Source organism: Bubalus bubalis, chromosome 18 (assembly GCF_019923935.1).
Source record: "Bubalus bubalis isolate 160015118507 breed Murrah chromosome 18, NDDB_SH_1, whole genome shotgun sequence".
NCBI classification, from domain to species: Eukaryota; Metazoa; Chordata; class Mammalia; order Artiodactyla; family Bovidae; genus Bubalus; species Bubalus bubalis.
Window position 1 is genome coordinate 10853331 of NC_059174.1, and position 19925 is coordinate 10873255.

Below are 19925 nucleotides of genomic sequence, written 5' to 3' on the forward strand. Positions count from 1 at the left end.
TAGTGAGGATGTTAATCTTGTGGTGATCTCATGAGGAGGGTTTTAGTTTTTTTTTTTTAATTAAACTTTAATTGAAATATAGTTAATTTGCAATGTGTTTCAGGCATATAGCAAGGTAAGTCAGTTATATATATGTGTATAAAATAAGTTCATCTGTATTATATTTTAGATCCCACATATGTGATATCATGTGATATTTGTCTTTGTCTGACTTCACTTCACATAGTATGATAACTTCTAGTTCCATCCATATTGCCATATAAATGGCATTTCATTCCTTGTTATGGCTGAGTAATATTCCACTGTGTAAAATGTGATGATATATAATATATAATACAATCAATGATATGTGTACCACATCTTTATCCATTTCTCTGTCGACGGACCTTTAGAGTGTTTCCTTGACTTGGCTGTTGTGAGCAGTCCTGCTAGGAGTAGGGATGCATGTACCTTCTGCGTTTTTTGGTCATGCTGGGTCTTAGTTGCTGCGCGCAGCCTTTCTCTAGCTGCAGTGAGGGGGCTGCTCTTCACTGAGGTGTGTGGGCTTCTTACTGCAGTGGTTCTCCTGTTGTGGGGCTTGGATGCTCGAGCGCCAGCTCCGTAGTTGTGGAACACAGGCTTATTTGCTTCGTGGCATCTGGAATATTCCAGGGATTGAACCCATGTCCCTTGCATTGGCAGGTGGATTCTTAACCCCTGTACCACCAGGGGGTCCCCACATACATCTTTTTGAATTAGAGTTTTGTCTGGGTATATGCCCAGGAGTGGGATTGCTGGATCTTATGGTAGCTCTACTTTTAGTTTTTTGAGGCACTCCAAATTGTTTGCCACAGCGGGTGCACCAGCTTACATTCCCACCCTTTTCTTCACACCCACAAGGAAGGTTTATTTTTCCCACTTTGCTGACGAGGCGCTTGTAGTACCCCTATGGGGAATCGAATCAGCAGAGCCAAGCATCTCTCCCGAGAGGCTGCACGACATCCTCTCCGCAGCAGAGGTCTCCAGGAGGCAGCGGGAGGTATGCTAAGCCCTGAGTGATCCAGCGCTCAGATGACCCCACTGCACTATGAGGGGTCTTCTCCCCAAATGTGCATACCTGGAGGGCTCTGGCAGGTAGCCAGCCGAGTCTGTGGACCCCACCCCACCCTCTACTTTGGTGATATGTCCCTGGTCCCAAGGTTACACAGCCCACAGCCACCCTCCCTCCTTTGTCTTTAAAAACCCTCCTCTGAAAGCCATGGGGAGTTCAGGCCTTTTGAGCACCAGCTGCCCAGGACTCTGCCAAGCACCTGCAGTAAGTACTTCACTTTCCTTCACCACCGCCTGGTGTCAGTAAAGTGACTTTACCACACACAGGCAAGTGAACCTGAGTTTGGTTCAGTAACATCAAACTCTCAACATTAACATAGGCTTAAACACGCTGGAGCCCTGGTCATAAGACAGGAAATGAGACCTAGTACAAGTTAGGGTGAGAGGCACCCATGTTTACTGAGCACCTGCTGGGCACCTTGGTCCCCAGGGCAGCCTGTGAGCCAAGGGATATGATCCCTGTCGTACAGATGAGGAAACCGGGACTCAGAAAACACGTGACTTGCACACGGCAGAGCCTGTGAGGGTCCAGTGTGAGCCCCAAATCCCGACTGGGGAGTTCTTGTTCTATTGATGGAGCCTCTGTGCCTGTCCCCTGAGGTTCTCCATGGGGTCCTCCTCAGCAGAGTCATCCTCACTCACTGCTTCTTTTCTCTGGCTCCGTATGGTGCTCTGAGCACTCTAAATAAGAATAACAGTAACAATAATACTAAAATCATCATCACAGCAACAATAGCAGTAATAATAATAATGGTGACAAGTATTATTTACTAAGTGCTTCAGGTAGATGTGTTCACCTAATACCACAACCCTCTGAGGGGTTACTATCATTAGCCCCACTTTGCAAGTGAGGAATCTAAGGCACAGAGAGGTTAAGGAACTTTCCCAGGGTCACACAGCTTGGGAGCAGTGCGTTTGGACCCAGGCAGTCTGGCTTGGGACCATACTTCCTCCACTGCCTTTGGAGAGAATTATTCAGAAAGCATGAGACACCCTTCGTTCCCGCACTGTGGTTCCCTGAGTTTGCTTCAGGATGGTCCAGGTCAGACTCAGGGCCACCCTCCCACCCCCGCAAGCAGCACCTCCTTCTCAGACCTGAATTCTCAGCCAGCCTCTGGTCTCTGGTCACTTCACCTTGTCACAGGTTTCACGCCCCACCCAGTACTCACCTGGGCAAGAGACCATGGGAGAGCTGGGGACAGGGTGGTATGCATGAGTGGTGGCCGAGCATCGTAACGCCCATAAACTCCATGCATCTTGGCTCTAAAATCCTGTCAGGAGGGTTGGATCTACTCAGGAAACAAAGTGGTGGGAGCGGGAAGGAAAGATGGCAGAACCAAAAGGCTGGTGCAGAGGTCACTGCTAGGACGTCCACCTGCACCAGGTCCATCTTGGAGCCATATGATCTGCAGCAGACTGGTATTAGTGGGTATTATCATCACATTTTACAGATGGGAAAACTGAGGCTCAGAGAGGCTAGGTAACAAGTCCATAGTCCCACAGGAAGATTAGAGATCACACTCCCCCCATCACAAGAATAGAGATGAGTGAAGGCATCAGAGCCAGACCAATCTTCACTGACCCTCCTATGATGGTTTTAAAGCTCATCCGCAAATTCTTTGACTTCTCCCATCAGGAGCTGGACTACAATTTTCCTCCCCTTGAATATGGCCTTAGTGACACACTTCAAGAAACAGAATGTGGCAGACCTGTCATAAAAGTGACACAGTATCCACTTGGCTCTGTCTCTGATGCTCACCCTTGGATCAGCCACCATGATGTGAGGAAGCCTACACCCTGTGGAGGGGCCATGGGCAGTTATTTGGTCGCAGACCCCACTGCAGACCACACAGGGTGGGCCTTGTAGGGGTACAGCTCATGCACTATTCCAAGGTTCCCAGCTCGGAAGGACTCTGCTATCTTGGAAGTCTTAATGATTACTGAACAAAGGGCCAGTGTCTTCATTTTGCCCTGAACTTTGTGAATCATGTCCTGGACCCAGATGACAGCCACACAGAAATCCTTTGAAACCACTCCAGCCCCAGCTACAGAGTGGCTGAAAGACCCAAGTGATGACGACCCAGCTGAACCCGCCAACCCTAGAACCACAGAAGATAATCATGGAAGACAATCGCTGCGCTGCTTTGACCATGAGGTATGGCACGGGACATTGTAGATAACTCAGAAGGCTAATGTTAGATCTTAATTACATCAGATAAGGACCATAAGCACTTAGTCTACATGCAAAGTACAGCAGGCATCAGCCTGGAGATGCTTTTTGCTGTTGTTGTTTCATTTGTTTTTAAGCACCCAGGTGATGGTGATACGAACAGTCCATAAAGATGGTGTTGGGGAAATTTTCCACCTCTGGTTCTGTGCCCAGGGGCAGATATTTAAAAGAGTTCATTAAAACAAGCCTTCAAAGTTCGAGAAATTACAAAATGTTGCCAACAAAAACTGATTCTATCAAGACAAAACCAACTACTCGGCCACAAAAGAACTAAATAATGCCATTTGCAGCAACATGGATGCAACTAGAGATTATCATACCAAGTGAAGTAAACCAGAAAGAGAAAGACAAATACCATATGATATCACTTCTTTGTGGAATCTAAAATATGGCACAAATGAACCTATCCACAAAACAGAAACAGACTCACAGACATAGAGATCAGACTGGTTGCCAAGGGAGAGTGGGAGGGGGGAGGGATGAATGGGGAGTGTGGGGTTAGCAGAGGCAGATTATTATATATAGCATAGATAAACAACAAGGCCCTACTAGATAGCACTGGGAACTGTATCCAATCTCCTGGGATAAACCAAAAGGGAAAAGAGTATTTTTAAAAAAGAACGTATGTGTGTGTAAATCTGAGTCACTTTGCTGTACAGCAGAGATTGGCACAACATTGTAAATCAACTATACTTCAATAAAAAAAAGACAAAAACACCCCCAAATTCAGCCCCACCCCATAAATAGGAGATGGGGTGTCTGTGACCCACCTCCAGATCTTTCTCCAGGTCATAGCTCTCCAGAGTCTGGAAGGCACTGGAATACACCTCCACTGCTTTGGCATGGAAGACCATCTCAATGGTCACAAAGTCAGAAAAAATTTTCTGTGGGGAGAGAAACCCAGATCACGTAAGTAACACTGTCAGAAGGACTGTTCTGGGCTCACCTCAGATGTGGATCAACCAGGGGGCAAGTCCTAGGTGGGGAATTTCAATATATTATTTCTAATTATTTTTGTTTGAACTGTTAATGCATTCCCATGGTTCAAAAATTGCACAGGGGTTGTTCAAGAAATGTGTGAGGTCTTGTGGACTTTCTGAAGGGTGTCATTTTCTCAGTTCTTGTCCAGCTGGGCTTCCTCACTTGGCCCTTGTTTCTCTCACTCCAAGGATTGGTGTTTGCAAATTGACAGCTACAAACTTGCAGCCTCTGTCACCCACAGACTGGAAGTGGGCCTTACAGGATGGGGGGGGGGTGCTGCTGGTAAGACACTGCCAGGCCCACTGGCCCCACAACCTGATGCACCACTTTGTCAACAGGTTATTAGTGATAAAGAGTTTTGCTTCTCTAGATCAGATGGTTCTGCTTGGCTCAGTAAACTCGCACAGAGCTCCTGCTGCGTTGCTGGCTCTGGTGGGGGCTCCTCCTCTGTGCAGGGCCCAGATAAGCTCCTACTACATGTCATGTCCAATACAGTCTCTTATTGTGTCTCAGGCCCCACTGGGGCTTTCTGCTGTGCCGTGAACCCAGCACAAGCGCCTACTGTGGACCAGACCCGAGAGGAGGCACCTACTGTGTGTCAGGCCCCTCCTACGTGCTGTGTTCAGTACAAGTTCCCACTGTGAGGGAAGCATCATCAGGGCACATGCTTGGTATTGAGGAAAGAACTCTGCAGTTTGGGAACTCTCCTCTTCCGGTCACATGGGAAGCACCTGGGGCAGGCGGACCAGAGAAAGCCGCAAAGCCACCTGGGAGAAGGCGGAGGGCCAGCAGGGGCCACAAAGCCACCTGGGAGAAGGGCCTGGGGAGGCAAAGAGCGGGCTGGAAATCCCTGCTTCCCGCCTCCTTCCCTCGTGCCCTGCCGGAGGCAGTGCGGGCGGTCAGGTGAGGCCTCCTCCTGCCCTTCACTGGCGCTTGGCCCCGAGGGAATGACGTTCCCTCTCAAACCTCAGTTTCTTCGTCAGCACGGGAGGGACAGGAGTGGTCCCAGTCACAGAGACCTGTGAGAGGTTCCATCAGGGCCGCGGCCCTCGCCCTGTGGGCACCTCGTTGACGCCGGCCCCACCTGGGGGCCTGTCAGGGATGCAGATTCCCGGTCCACCGGGGCCCACTGGCTGCGACCCTGAGGCGGGCCCGTCGGCAGCGTTTTAAGGAGCCCTCCAGGAGATTCCTGACGCCCGCTCGGGTAAACGAACCCCCTTGCTTGGAAACGGGGCTTCTGTTCTCTCGGCGTCAGAGTTCATTTGTAAATATTTCATTAGAAGTGTGACGTAAAACCGACAGAACGGTATGATTATTTCCAGTTCTGGAAAATTTGTTGGTTCGGGGAAGTGTCTCTTACAGACGGAATCCCCCAGATGTGAAGGACGCCCGCGTCGCCCGCGCGCTTTGCTGGCCTCTGACCGTGGAGAATCGTGTGCGCGGGCGCCGGCCGCGGCCGCATCAGGTGTTGAATAGGGGCGTGCTGGTGGAGTTAGGTTCTGCCTGCAACGCGCATGCTTGAGCAGTCCTCATTAGTCCTTCACTCGCTTCATTCGCTCCTTCTTTCATTCACTTCCCCAACGTTTACGAGTACTCGCCGAGTGCCGTGCCCGGGACCCAGAAGGGGCCCTGGCAGGCAGGGCCCCTGACTGTATGGGAGGCAGGCATGGAACGGCAAGTTCTCCCAGACTTTCCACCACCCCATCAGGGCTCCTCATGATCTGTCTCCCCCAAGGTGTCATCCCTGTCAGGACAGGGCCCCTCTTGGCTGGCTGTGGTGTCCCCAGCCTCAAGCATAGTGCCTGGCACATAGTGCGTATTCAACATGTGTTAGATTCACCAGTGAATTAAAGATACAATGAACGCACCCTCAGGGATAACTGTGCCTACCCCCTGCCCAGGCCAGGGGGGGATCGGTGTGTGTTAACAGTTGATCGGACCAGGTCTAGGGTGCAAGCGAGTTTCTCTGAAGGACAAGGAGGTGTGGGCTCGATGCAGAGTAATGCCAGAGCTCCTCGGTGGAGGACACAGCCTGTGCAAAGGCCCTGAGTTATGAAAGGCCGTGGTGCAGGTGGGCTTGGAGTGGTGTGTCCAAGATGAGGCTGGACGTCTGGACTGGGGTTTTTGGGACCTTGGGAAGATTTCAGCTTTTCTTCTTGGAACAAGGGAAGCACAGAACAGTGTTAAACCCGTACCAGTGACAAATCAGAGCTGCCTTTGGGATTCCTATGGCTGCAATTTGGAAAATGGATTAAAGAAGGGGTCAAGAGTGGGTGCAGGGGCCTCTGTGACCATCTTGCCCTTAAAGATCCTGACTCCCTGGGGCCTCTGGTAAGAGCTGGGGCGCTGGGCCTTTCTGGGTGGGGTCTGGGTGGAAGGAGGAAGGCTATGTGTGACTGGGGGTTTACGGAGGAAAGGAGGCAGTCAGGGTGAGCCCTGAGGGACCTGTGTGGAAAGGCAGGGGCCTGGGAGAGACAGACTGCCCAATTCTCCTGGCAGGCAGGGAGCCAGCCGGGTGTGAGAGGCAGGGCTGCCAGTGCTGGCTTCCGGGCAGACAGCTGTGCAGGACAGCTGCCCAAGCAGCCGGCCTCTCACCGCCCACGGCAGGATGAAGCCAGGATTTACTGTTCTGGGAGTCAGGGCCCCGAGAATTGGGCGGGCACAAGGTCACACACACACTGTCACAGGGAACACATGTGTACTCATACAGGTGCAAACACAAATACACAGACATACATGAGCAAACACACCAAAGTTCACACATGAAACAGCCCGAGTACTTCTGACCAGGGACCGATCACCCCTACCTGAATGTCCTTTAGCTTCTGCTTCTGGAAGGTGTCCACTGTCTCCTCCAGCTGGTGGGAGGTGCGGCTGGCATCCACTGAGGCCCTCTGCACGCTGGTCTCTGCCTGGCCCCAGAGATAGAAAGTGTCATGGGGACTCCATTCTGGATCATTCTCTGTTCCTTTGCCCTACTTTTGGGCCAGCTGTCCTGTGTAATGGGCACCTCTTGCCAATTTGGTCATCGAAGGAATGGCCAAGTAGGACCACAGCAAAAGGGGCAGCTGCCACTTGGACAGACCCGCTTAGCTGTGTGACCTCAGGCAAGTGGCTTAACCTCTCAGAGTCTCAATGTACTTGCCTGCAAACATGGGTCAGTAATAAGGCTTGCTTTGCAGGATTGTTCCAAGAATGAAAGAGTGGGTGCAGCTGAGCTATTACTCTAACTATAACCAGTTATGTACTCCACTGCTGCTGCTGCTGCTAAGTCACTTCAGTCGTGTCCGACTCTGTGCGACCCCATAGACGGCAGCCCACCAGGCGCCCCCGTCCCTGGGATTCTCCAGGCAAGAACACTGGAGTGGGTTGCCATTTCCTTCTCCAATGCATGAAAGTGAAAAGTGGAAGTGAAGTCGCTCAGTCGTGTCCGACTCTTCGAGACCCCATGGACTGCAGCCTACCAGGCTCCTCCGTCCATGGGATTCTCCAGGCAAGAGTACTGGAGTGGGGTGCCATTGCCTTCTCCGTAGGTACTCCACATTTGCTGATAATTAATTCCTACATGTGGAACGATTTTAGTTGATTACTTTATTGGTTGCTTTGATTTAATCTCTATGGCCTGACTCCATGGCAGGCCTGGCACGTGAAGGAGCACACAGAGGTGAGTTGGGGTTGGCCCCTTAGCTCTCTGTGACCTTGGGCAAGTCACTTTTCTCCATTTTCTCATCTACAAGTGCCTGCCTTCTACAAGCAGTAAGTAGGTAACCCCAAGGAAGCAGGCTGTGGTGAGGAGTGACTCGTCGACTTGCCTGAGTAGCATTGCTGATGGGACAGAACCCAGGTCTCCCAAGTCCCAACCAATGGCTTTCCCAAGACCTCTGATCCTCCCATCCTGAGCCCAGGGCCCTGCACACACCTGCCTGGGTAGAGCTCACCTTGCCATTTTGTGAGTCTATTCATTACCTGCATGTGAGCTTGCCTTCCTCACACAGATTTGTGACGCTCACCTGAGACTGAGAACGGTTTTGTTAGGGATCCAGGTTACCCAGCATCCCCTGGGGTGGCCCACGCAGCCCCCACCCAGAGGGTGCAGGGACACACTGGCCCGGCCCCCACCCCCGGCCCCTGCCTCGGGAGGGATACGATGGTCTGTCTATCCGAAGCGGATTTCTGCCTCAGTTTCTCCAGTTTTTCCAGTTGTTTGATTTCATTGTTCCGGACACTTTTGAATTTCTTGATCTCAGCCTAAGGAAGAGGAGGGTGGTTTCCCGAGGCCCAAGCCCAGCCAGTGTCTCCCTCCCTGTGGCCCACCCCGCAGGGAGTGGGTGCCCACCCCGCAGCGCCTTGCCCTTGCTCACCCGGGTCTGCTTTATTTGCACCCCGTAGAGCTTCAGGGGGTTGACGACCTTGGTCTCCAGCCTCTCTACCTGGGGGCACATAAACACACACACAGTCAGAACAGGTGGAGCCAGAGAGATGCTGAGAGGCTGTGCGGTCCCTGGCCTGCATTTATAGTGCTCTGACTGCATACCCAGGACTGTACATTGGGCCATCCCCCAGCCTTGGGGTTGCGAGCACCAGCCTGGGCTCAGAGCTGTGCCTCCCAAGAGCACAGTCACACATTTCCTCTCGATGAGCCCCGTTTCCTGGCCTGTAAAATGGGTATAAGGAGTGTACCCGCCCAGGGTTTCTTAGCAACTGGGTGGGACCCAGTGCATTTTATTTCTCCAGACTGCCTTAAGTTGTCACCAGGGAGGCTGACAGAGTCACCTGAAATACAAACTAGCAGAGAATCCAGAGTGGACCACGCTGGGAAGCCCCAGGGACTGGCAGGGTTGGTGAGGGGGACACTTCACGCCCCTGGGTCAGTGTCTGTGTGCGAGCCCAATGCTAGACACTTTAGTAAACATTATCGGTAATAGTAACAGTCCAGTTAAAGCTGGTGTGGATTAAGGGCTTACCCTGTGGATGTCACACTAAGCAGGCGTAGGGGTCCCTCCAAGGGCTTTTCTTATAACCCTGATCGCCAGCCACCCCCTCTCCAGAGGTTCTGACTCAGCATGTCCAGGGCATTGCCCCAAAATATGCTTTTCTAATAAGATCTGAGTCTGGCTTGACAGATGGGCCAGGGGATCTGGAATCCCTACCCAACCCCTTCCTTCTCCTCCATCAAGGCTTGTGGCTCTTCTAAATGCAAATCTAAAAAAAAATAATAATTTCCCCAAATGCCAAAAGGGAAAGGAACATTTTCCCCTCCCTTTCTGTACAGCATTTCTTTGGAAAAACTTGGCAGTTATAGATCCTTTCTCTGTCCCTTTGAGATGGATGTAAACCTTTTAAAAGCTGAAGAAGCCTCTGGCTGGTTTTATAACCAGGCCAGGCCAGTCATCTCTGAACTGTAAACATCAGGAGGACAGTGTCTCCAGGAAGTTTGCCAGGCACCTGGCTCCAGGCTGTACCTACCTGTTTGTTAGAAAGAGGTTTTAGTTTTCTCTGGATAAAGATGATTGGGCAGCCCAGTTGGCCCCCTAATCACTGGGTAGAATTAGGAAGTCCTCTGTGACAGAGGCACTGTCCCCTTCCCTGTTCTCAGGGCATCCCCTCCCTGAGAACCGTCATCTCCTATCTCCAGAGAGTGCACTTGGTGGGGAGTAAGGTTTCTCTGTTTTTGCCATCACTTATCTGATCACCTGCAACATGCATTGTCTTCTGGTTTAATGCTTATTCAATAGAAAAGCTGTTTCAGTCTTCTCTACCATAGCAGAGGGGATTTTTTGGGCTGGCTGGAGATTATTATTTTTATTTTATTTCATTTTATTTTAATCCCAAACTCCTGCTACTGCTGCTGCTAAGTCAGTTCAGTCGTGTCCAACTCTGTGTGACCCCATAGACGGCAGCCCACCAGGCTCCCCCATCCCTGGGATTCTCCAGGCAAGAACACTGGAGTGGGTTGCCATTTCCTTCTCCAATGCATGAAAGTGAAAAGCGAAAGTGAAGTCGCTCAGTCGTGTCCGACTCTTCGCGACCCCATGGACTGCAGCCTTCCAGGCTCCTCCGCCCATGGGATTTTCCAGACAAGAGTACTGGAGTGGGATGTCATTGCCTTCTCCACCCAAACTCCTAGTCCATCCCTAAACATTGATTTACAATATTGTTCATTTTTGCTCTACAGCAGAGTGACTCAGTTACACATTCTTTTCCATTATGGTTTATCCTAAGATATCGAGTATAGGTCCCTGTGCTCTACAGTAGGACCTTGTTGTTTATCTATCCTATATGTAATAGTTTGCCTCTGCTAATCCCAAATTCCCAATCCATGCCTCTCCCACGTCTTCCCCCTTGGCAATCACAAGTCTGTCCTCTGTATCTGTGAGTCTGTTTCTTTATCATAGATGTTTATTTGTGTCATATATTAGATTCCACATATAAGTGATATCTTATGACACTTACCTTTATCTTTCTGATTTCACTTAGTATGATAATCTCAAGGTCCATCCATGTTACTGCAGATGGTGTTACTGGTGTTTTTTATGGATGAGTAGTGTTCCGTTGTATATACACCACATGGAGTTTCCATGGTTAATTCTTTTCCTGACTCCCTGCATCTTTCTTGTCTTGCACAAGCCTCCAGGCTCTCAGTTCTATAAACTAAGATTTCACCCTGGCTCCTCTGGGGCTGTCTTTGCAGGAGATGCATCCACTAACTGTGGACCCCACCAGGCTGCACCAACCCTCAGACTGCCCCCCACCCTGGGCAGTGGGTCCTCTGGAGCTACCTGCTCACCTCAGCTTGCCTGTAATCTTGCACTTTGGCCAAGTCCTCAGCGAAGTTCCTCAGGGTGGCCCGCATCTCTGGGTTCTCTGTATTGGCGAAGTCGATGAGCTGTTTGACCAGCTGGTCGGCCTTGTCACGCAGCCGGGCTGTCTTGCGGGTGTAGGCGGCCAGCAGTGAGCAGAACTGACCGAAAGACTTCTCAGCATTGGTCACTGTGTCCTCCATCACCCGCACCTGGCTGTCCCTGGGGAGGCAGGGGCCTGAGGGGCCATTCTGGGCAGTGATACCCAGCCAGGTCACTCAGTGACACAGGGATCGCCCACCCACGGCCCTCCTCCTCAGTGGCAGGCCTGGCCCAGGTGCCTGCTCCCCAAGATAATACCCACAGTCTCTGGGTCAGGCCAGCAAGGCAGATGCCGGAGGCCAGAGGGGTCATGGGACTGGTCAGTGGCCAGGCAGGCATGCAAGCGTGGGTTTGTCTCCTAACTTGGTCTTTCGCACCATGAGATCCTTTAGAGGGGGTTTATCTTCCCAGTAGAGTTGGTCTGTATTCCAGCCATCCTGAGGGGCAGTGACCTCTTTTCTATGAAATTCCCTGATTCTGTCTTTTCCTGAGCTGTTGAAATTCTCTGCCTTCTCTGCATCATAAAGCTTTTTATTTTTGGAATTAATAAACTTTTTTGGGGGGGAAATAGTTTTAGGTTTACAGAAAAACAGTGGAAAGTACAGAGTATTCCCACAAACCGTTCCCTAGCACGTGGTTTCCCCTATTATTAACAGCCTTCCTTTCTGCAGGATCTTTGTTACAAAAGACGAACCCATGGCGATACATCCGTATTAACTAAAGTCCCTCATTTACCTGAAGGTTCCCTCTTGGTGTGGTACATGTCATAGGTTTTGACAAATGTTCGATGCCCTGTCTCCAACTATCACAGCATCATAGAGAAGTTTCACTGCCCTAAAGACCCTGTGCTCTGCCCTTGTGTCCCTCCTGCCTCTCCCAGCCCTGGACCTTGTTTGTCCTTGTGGCGCACCATTTTTCAGTACTTATCACTTCCTGTTATGCAGAGGGGTGGGGGGCGAGGGCTTGCTGACTCATTTTTTATGTGCTGCTAGCCAGCAGCCTGCCCATCAAAGGTGTTCCATGAAGAAGTGCGGAGTGAGTGAGGACCTGCTGGATTTTGTCTTCCTGAGACAGCTGAGTGGCACAGCCTCAGACACTCGCCTCCCTCTTACCCCACTGCACCCTCTCCTCATCCCTCATCCCAGGTGGTTGCTGCCCTAGCCGTCTCTGACCAAACCTCCCAGCCGAGCATTCCTCTAATGGTATCTCTAAGGCTGGAAGCTGGGAGGAGGGCTTTTTGTCCTCCCCAGAAACCCTATTTGGTGCAGTGCCCATCATGTGCATGACCCTGCAAGCAAGGTAAATGGAGGCCAGAGAGGTGAAGCACCTTGCTCCAGGTCACACAGCCAGCTGCATTCTCTGTCCCTTCAGGTGGAGTCCTTCAACCCCCTCAATCAGAATCACCTAGGGCACAAGTTAAGCCTGCAGAATCCCAGCCCACCCTCCCCCAGGCTTGTGACCTAGACTCCCTGTGAGTGGGGCCCAGGGGTTACATTTGTAAATAAACACATCAGGTGGTCCAGAGTTTGCAATCCCCAGAGGATCCAGGTGTGGGAACAGCTGGCTAAGGGACAGGCAGTTGAGAAAGCAGTGATCAAATCAGGCTGCAGGCAGTGGGGATGGGAACAGTTCCACAGAAGGGATGATGCCTGGTGGGGTTTTGAAGCATAAAGGGGTTTCCTAGGTAGAGATGAGCTAGAGAAGTTGGAGTGGACCGTGTAAATTTAGCTACCCCAGGTCTGTGGGCAAAAATGCTGGAGAAGTAGATGGAGGCCAGAGTCTGGAAGCCTCCATGGTCCCTTAACCTTGAGGGGGATGTGGTGCGGGCAGGAGAGCATCCTTACCACCACCCCTCAGCAGTCCAGGCAGCCTCCTCTGTCTCAGTTAATTTGGCCCTGAGAACCTGGCTGCCCCCCTCCCTCTCAGCTGGGGCCAGAGTGGAGCTGCTTACCTGGAGAGAATGATGTTCATTGTGATCAGAGGCAGCAGCTGTCCTGGTCTTGGGGAATAAGGGCAGGGCCCCAGGGGTCCCCCAGGCCTGGGAGAAGTCGCACAGGGCTGGACACAGCTGTGGTCCTGGCTCAAGGGACGCTGCCACTTGGTTGCTGGGCAACGTGGCTGCCCACAGTAACCCTGGGAGGAGCCTCTGCTGGTCACCAGGGCAACCTCTCCTGGGGCCAGCCTCCCCAGGCGGGGTTAGGAGGCCTCACCCTGCCGTGCACTGGTCCAGGTAGGGTCCCAGAGAGGCCCCTGCTGTGGTGAAGACAGAGGTTCTTATGGACCTGGCAGTGTGAGGGCTCCTCCAGAGGTGCAGGGACTGGGTTTAGGGCTGCTGGCCTGGGATGCAGCCCTGGGCCTAGCTGTGTTCATGGGTCCTGTTGCTGGGACTCCTCCCACGAGAAGGCCACCCAGCCCTCCCAGGATCCTGAGAGACCTGGCTACTCAGGAGAGGTGTGTGAAAAAGCAGAGGGAATGTGGGGGTCCTGAGGACTTGTTGCTGAATGGAGGGGAGGTACAAATAGGTCTTAAATATGTTAATCCTCATTTTTGCTGCTTGTTTCCCCCTTGTTATCAACTTAGTTTTTAGTTTTATAAGAACTTACTTTTAGAAAAGTAAGAAAACAAACATAACACAAAAGGAAACAGATACAGCAGCACACATTAAGTTGTACTAAGTAAAATACATTTTGCTAATTGTTAGATTTGTGCATTTCAGTACATCTGCTGCTGCTGCTGCTGCTGCTGCTAAGTCGCTTCAGTCGTGTCCGACTCTGTGCGACCCCATAGACGGCAGCCCACCAGGCTCCCCAGTCTCTGGGATTCTCCAGGCAAGAACACTGGAGTGGGTTGCCATTTCCTTCTCCAATGCATGGAAGTGAAAAGTGACAGGGAAGTTGCTTAGTCGTGTCTGACTCTTAGCGACCCCATGGACTGCAGCCCACCAGGCTCCTCCGTCCATGGGATTTTCCAGGCAAGAGTACTGGAGTGGGTTGCCATTCTTTCCTAAAGAATTATGAAGCTAACAACCACAACAATGATAAGAGATTGGATGGGAAGAGGTGAAGGCAGAAAAGCAGAATGTTGGTAACTGTTATCATGGGGGACCCACTGCCCAAGTCTTCACTTGTATATGCCTGGAGGTCTTCATAATGAAGAGCGATCTTTTTAAAAATGTATATGAAAGTAAGGACTTTATTTTTATTGAAACATAGTAGATTTACAATGGTATGTTAGTTTCTGGTGTATTGCAGAGTGATTCAGCTTTCAGTTCAGTTGCTTAGTCGTGTCTGACTCTTGGTGACCCCATGGACTGCAGCACGCCAGGCTTCCCTGTCCATCACCAACTCCTGGAGCTTACTGAAATTCATGTCCACAAGTCGGTGATGCCATCCAACCGTTTCATCCTCTGTCATCCCCTTCTCCCGCCTTCAATATTTCCCAGCATCAGGGTCTTTTCCAATGAGTCAGTTCTTTGCATCAGTTGGCCAAAGTATTGAAGTTTCAGCTTCAGCATCAGTCCTTCCAATGAACATTCAGGACTGATTTCCTTTAGGATGGACTAGTTGGATCTGTCCAAGAGACTCTCAAGAGTCTTCTCCAACACTACAGTTCAAAAGCCATCAATTCTTTGGCACTCAGAAATAAAGTGATGTGTATATGTTAATCCCAAACTCCTAATTTACCCCTCCCCTCTTTTCCCTTTCAGTCACCATAAGTTTGTTTTCTATGCCTATGACTCTGTTTCTGTTTTGTAAATAAGTTCTTTTGTGCCATATTTTAGAGTTCACATATAAGTGACATCATATGGTATTTGTCTTTCTCTGTCTGGTTTACTTCACTTAGTATGATAGTCTTTAGATCCATTCATGTTGCTGCAAGTGGCATGATTTCATTCTTTTTATGGCTGAGTAATATTCCTGTGTGTGTGTGTGTGTGTGTGTGTGTGTGTACCACATCATCTTTATCCATCCATCTGTTGATGGACACTAATGTTGCTTCCATGTCTTGGTTATTGTTAATAGTGCTGCTATGAACAGTGTGGTGCATGTATGTGTTTGAATCGTGGTTTTCTCCAGATATATGCCCAGGAGTGGGATTGCAGGGTCATATGGTAGCTCTGTTTTTAGTTTTTAAGAAACCTCTATACTATTCTCCATGGTATCTGCACCAGTTTACATTCCTCTCAGCAGTGTACAAGGGTTCCCTTTTCTCCACACCTTGAAAGCGAGGACTTTAGAGTCAGGTAAACACAGATTCAGATCCCAGCCCCCAGCCCTGCTGTGTGGCCTGGGGCAAGTCACCTGACCTCACTGGGCAGCAGTCTTCTCCCCTGTAAAACTGGATCACGGCCCTCTTTCCTTGCCTTGCTGTTAGGAGAACTAAGTCCCCGGCGCAGCAGTAACGGAACAGGGCAGGCGGCCCCCAGGGCGATTCCGAGTCTGCCAGCCCTGGTAGTGACAGCGCTGTGGTGGCTGGCCCTGCGCTGGCACCTGCCCTCCCCGCATCTCTGTACGGCCCCTTTATCACTCCAGCTGTCTCTCTGCATGGGAGCCGAGAGCTCCCCATGGGTCCTGAGCGATGCATTCACGTACCTCGGCTTATTCCTGTCTGGAGCAAGTCACCTCCCCGACTTCCCCAGGTGGTGCCTCTGACCAGCGCTGCCCTGAGGCTCTGCTGGTCACTGTGCGAGTCTTGCCTGTATCCTGCTGGGGTGTATGTGGGGGGTCACATCCTCCTTGTGCTGACACACTGTCGGCTCCATCTCTTGTGGGGGCTGCATGGTACTGAATAATGTCCCCCCAAATGCATGTCTACCCAGAACCTCAGAGAGTGACCTTATTAGGAAGAAGGGTCTTTGTAGCTGTTGTTAGCTGAGTGAGTCCTCCTGGAGCAAAGCAAGATGGCTGTGGTCCCATGACTGGGGTCTTAGAAGAAGAGGAAGCAGAGGCACACAGGGAAGACAGCCCTGGGACAGCGAGCCGAGCTGGAGGGGTGTGGCCACAAGCCAGGCCTGGCATCCCTCGCTCCCTGCACGTTTAGAGAAGAGCCTCATTTCCATCCCTGGGCCTCTTTCTCTCCCTGAAGTACGCTGTCTCTACCCCTTCCTCTCCCTCCCTCCTTCCCTCTGCTCGTCTGTTTCCAGCTTCATGAACAACTCGTGGAGGTAATTCCTGTCACAACAATAACACCAATAACCTGTGGGGCAGCCCTGGGCCCGTCCTGCTCTGAGCTCTGCACTGACTGACTCACACACTCAAAAGGGTGGGGCTTTTGTTTTTGTTGTTTTTTAAAGTGGGAGTTGGGAATCAGCAGGACAACATACTTGAGGCATGACATTTCACTTTAAAATGCAGCCTTTTCAGTTAGCTGACTGCGATGGCCGGGCTTCTGTGTCTTCTTGACTGGGCCCTAGTGTCCTGTGGTTTCCTCCAGCACACATGCATGGGTTGCTGGGAAGGCCTTGGCGTATGTGGTGGGCATCATAGTCCTTAAGTAAATGACCTGACCCTAGGAGACTAGGGGGCGGAGGGGAGGCTTCACCCAGTCACTGGATGACCCTAAGAGCGAAAGCGAGCTTTCTTGGAGATGGAGAAATCTGCCTCAAACCGGCAGCATTAGCTTCTGCCTGAGTTTCCAACCTGCCCTGTGGTTTTCAGACTTGCTAGCCCCCACATCATGTGAACCAGTTCCTGAAAATAAGTCTCCTCATACATTCGATTGGTTCTGTTTCTGTGGAGCTCCCAGCTCTTTTAGGACCAGGAGAGCAGGACCGGCTACAAAGCCATTTCAGGTTTCTGGGGCTCCTGGAAGATGGGGGGGGATCAATGTTTTCAGCAACACCACCAGAGGGCAGCAGAGACCCCCTAATGAGGAATTCCCACGTGGTGGGCAGAGTGGGCTGTGACCTCAGGAAAGGCAGCAGAGGAAGAACATGCCTTCAGGCAGGATGGGAGAAGGAGCCGCAGGTCAGAGAGAAAGGGCAACGGGTCATTTATGAACTTTAAGAACTTTAAAGAACGGAAACTGCCTTCTAGAAAGGGCCAAACAGAGACATCTTGTGGCCAGAGAGAGAAAAGCTAAGAGACTGGGTGGCAGAGGCTGGGGCACAGACTCCTTCATTGCCTTTGGCTGCAGGGGCAAGCATATCTGTGTCCTTGAGAAAAATGGCACGAACCCTGTGTGCCCCTCGCTTAGAGCCCACGACGCTCTCACTCTCTCTGCTGTATCCTCAGCCACACGAGAGCTGGTTCTAGACATCCTGACCCTTTGCCCCCAAATGCAGTGTGCACCTCCAGAGAGCAAATACGCCGTCTTGCAAGAGCTCGTGTGACCTTCACACCCAGGAAAGTGGGATGCGGCGCTGGCATCCAACACTCTGCATCATCATGTTTCCCCAGCTGTCCCACCAAAGTCACCAGTGGCTGGTTTTCCTGCTGATTCGGGGTGTGTTGCAATTCCTGCTGAGTCTGTTTGCTCTCGTTGAGTTGAGAATGGCACCCCAGGCGTTTTCCTTTTAGGATATGGACTTTCTGTTTGTAACAGAAATAATTCCTGATGTACAAAAATAGTACAAGAATTCCTTCACTTAATTTCTCCAGTTGTTAACATTTTACTGAGTTTGCCTTATCATTCTCCTCTCTTCCTCCATCCCTCCCTCCCTCTCTCTGTTTTATTTTCTGAACCACTTGAGAGCAAGTTGCAGACCCGATGCCCCTTTACCCAAATACTCGCTATATGTTTCCTAAGAGCAGGACCAGCCTCACACACAGCCACAGACAAATCTTGAAACCAGACCATTTGCACTGTTACATGTTCTTTCCTTCTATTATCTAATCTGCAGACTGTATTCAGATTTCATACTTGTCCCTGAAATGTCATTTTGGTACGTAAGCAAACAGATCATTTTCTCTTGCTCCAGGGTCCAGTCCAGGGTCACTCTCTGTCCTTAGCTGGCACAATTCTGATGTTTCTTTTGGATGCGCGGGGCAGTTACTTTGGGGCACATAGCTCTGTGGGGTTGGATGCAGGTCTCACACCTGGACATGAGGACTGAGAGACAGCCCTGCCCCATTTTATGAGATTGTCTTCATAGCTGACTCTTTTCCCTCTGCTGTTTCCCCACATGACGCCGGCTCTCACCATCTGTGCCTCTTTAGGGCCTGGTGAGCCCAGGATCTGGGTTCAGTCATCTTCCATCCCTCATCGGGCATTTGCTTAGTGTCTCTGCCACCCCTGGCCCTGGGTGGCTGGGTAGAGACACATCTCTACACGGGCAGATGGGTCCCTGTCTCCTGGAGCTTGTGACCAGGGGCCAAGTCCAGGCCCTTTCCTCTGAGCTGGGCCCCAGGCAGGCCAGGACTCTGCTGAGCCTCATCTGGGCAATGGGGTGAGTGGTCATCCAGCCTCACAGGGTAACCTCAGGGAGGACATGAGATGGTGCTGGGGAGGGATCTTTGGTGTCTGGCCACAGTAGCCCTGGGTGGGATGGGGGTGGCTGCCAGTGCCCCATTCCCATGCAAGGTCTGACTACGCCTGCCTCCAGGGAGCTCTGCCTTCCCAGATCTAATCCCTGACATTTTTAGTGCTGCTCAAGATTGAATAATAATTTTTTCTTAGCCGACGTATCACACCAAGCTGGCGTTTCACAGGGTTCACGAAGCCAGCAGGTGGGTATGTAAACTTAGAAAGGAGTGCTCAGTCAGGGCTGCTGCAGACCCCACAGTGGCAGTGACTTTGTAGCCCAGCCAGACTGGCGTTTCTCCTGACTCTGAGCCCAGCTTGGGGGATGTGCCTGGAGGCCCCAGGGGGACTGGGATCAGGGAGGGACCCACTGGGTCCTGCTTGGTGAAAGCAGTGGGATGACCCCTGCCCTGAAAATGGCTCCATCCTGTACAGGCTGGCACTGGGGGCATCAGGCCAGCTGGGAGGGCTACAGCTAGACGGGGAGATGGGAAAGGTTCCTGAACCATGCCAGGCCTCAGAATGGCAGAGAGCAGTCAAGAGCCAAACAGCGTCCCAAGTTCACACAATGGGAGGCGTCGGGGGCAGGGCGGGACTCATCCTGCTCACCCCTCACCCCCCAGATTCTGCTCCCGATCCGACTCCTGGCCTCCGAAACATGAGATAATAAACGTGTGCTGTTTGGGGTCATTTGGTTACAGCAGTCCCAGGAAACTCCTTTTTAATTCAAATCCTGGCCTTTCATCCGCCCTCTGGGGCTGATCACAGAGGACACAGAGCCAGTGTGAACCCTGGGGGACCAGAGGACTCATGAGGGTGCTGACTGACCCCGCCTTCCATACACACTGGCCTTTCTCACACTTCCCTCTCCTGGGCGCAGGGCCTAAGCTCTGGACTAGACCCCAGCACTCTCCTGGGCAGCCTCTGTTCCTGTCCTTCCCATTGCCTGAGCCTTGGTTCTCAGCCTACAGACCCTCAGTGGGGACAACCACAGACAGCACCAGAATGCAGAGCCCAACTTGGCTCTGCCGGGTAACCTCAGTGGGGGCCACCTGTCGTCCCCAGGCTCAGCTACCTCACCATGTAATGAGGGTGGCACGCACCTACTCCACTTGGTTCTGTGGGCATTGCCGTGCCATGCTGTGCTAAGTTGCTTCAGTCGTGTCCAATTCTTTGCGACCCTATGGACTGTAGCCTGCCAGGTTCCTCTGCCTGTGGGATTCTCCAGGCAAGAATACTGGAGTGGTTGCCGCGTCCTCCTC

At 51.5% G+C, this 19925-nt stretch overlaps 1 protein-coding gene across 1 annotated transcript; it reads right to left on the reverse strand.

Moving 5' to 3' along the window:
- Positions 1-1457: 1457 nt before the first annotated feature.
- CIBAR2 (CBY1 interacting BAR domain containing 2) lies at positions 1458-13355 on the reverse strand. The gene is made up of 9 exons (XM_006041216.4): positions 13154-13355; positions 11088-11322; positions 8662-8730; positions 8447-8548; positions 8311-8316; positions 7108-7212; positions 4090-4203; positions 2259-2360; positions 1458-1770 (listed from the first exon to the last, which is right to left on the reverse strand). The coding sequence occupies exons 1-9, from the start codon at positions 13171-13173 to the stop codon at positions 1657-1659; spliced, it is 867 nt and encodes a 288-aa protein (XP_006041278.2). The 5' UTR covers positions 13174-13355; the 3' UTR covers positions 1458-1656.
- Positions 13356-19925: the final 6570 nt, after the last annotated feature.

What these genes read in the sequence shown, in the direction of transcription:
- CIBAR2 (XM_006041216.4), bottom strand. Translation starts at nt 13,173, where the DNA reads ATGAACATCATTCTCTCCAG. An exon ending in AAGATTACAGGCAAGCTGAG is followed by an intron (nt 8,731 to 11,087) that starts GTGAGCAGGTAG and finishes ATGTGCCCCCAG; the next exon opens with GTAGAGAGGCTGGAGACCAA. An exon ending in TCCCATGGTCTCTTGCCCAG is followed by an intron (nt 1,771 to 2,258) that starts GTGAGTACTGGG and finishes ATTCTTATTTAG; the next exon opens with AGTGCTCAGAGCACCATACG.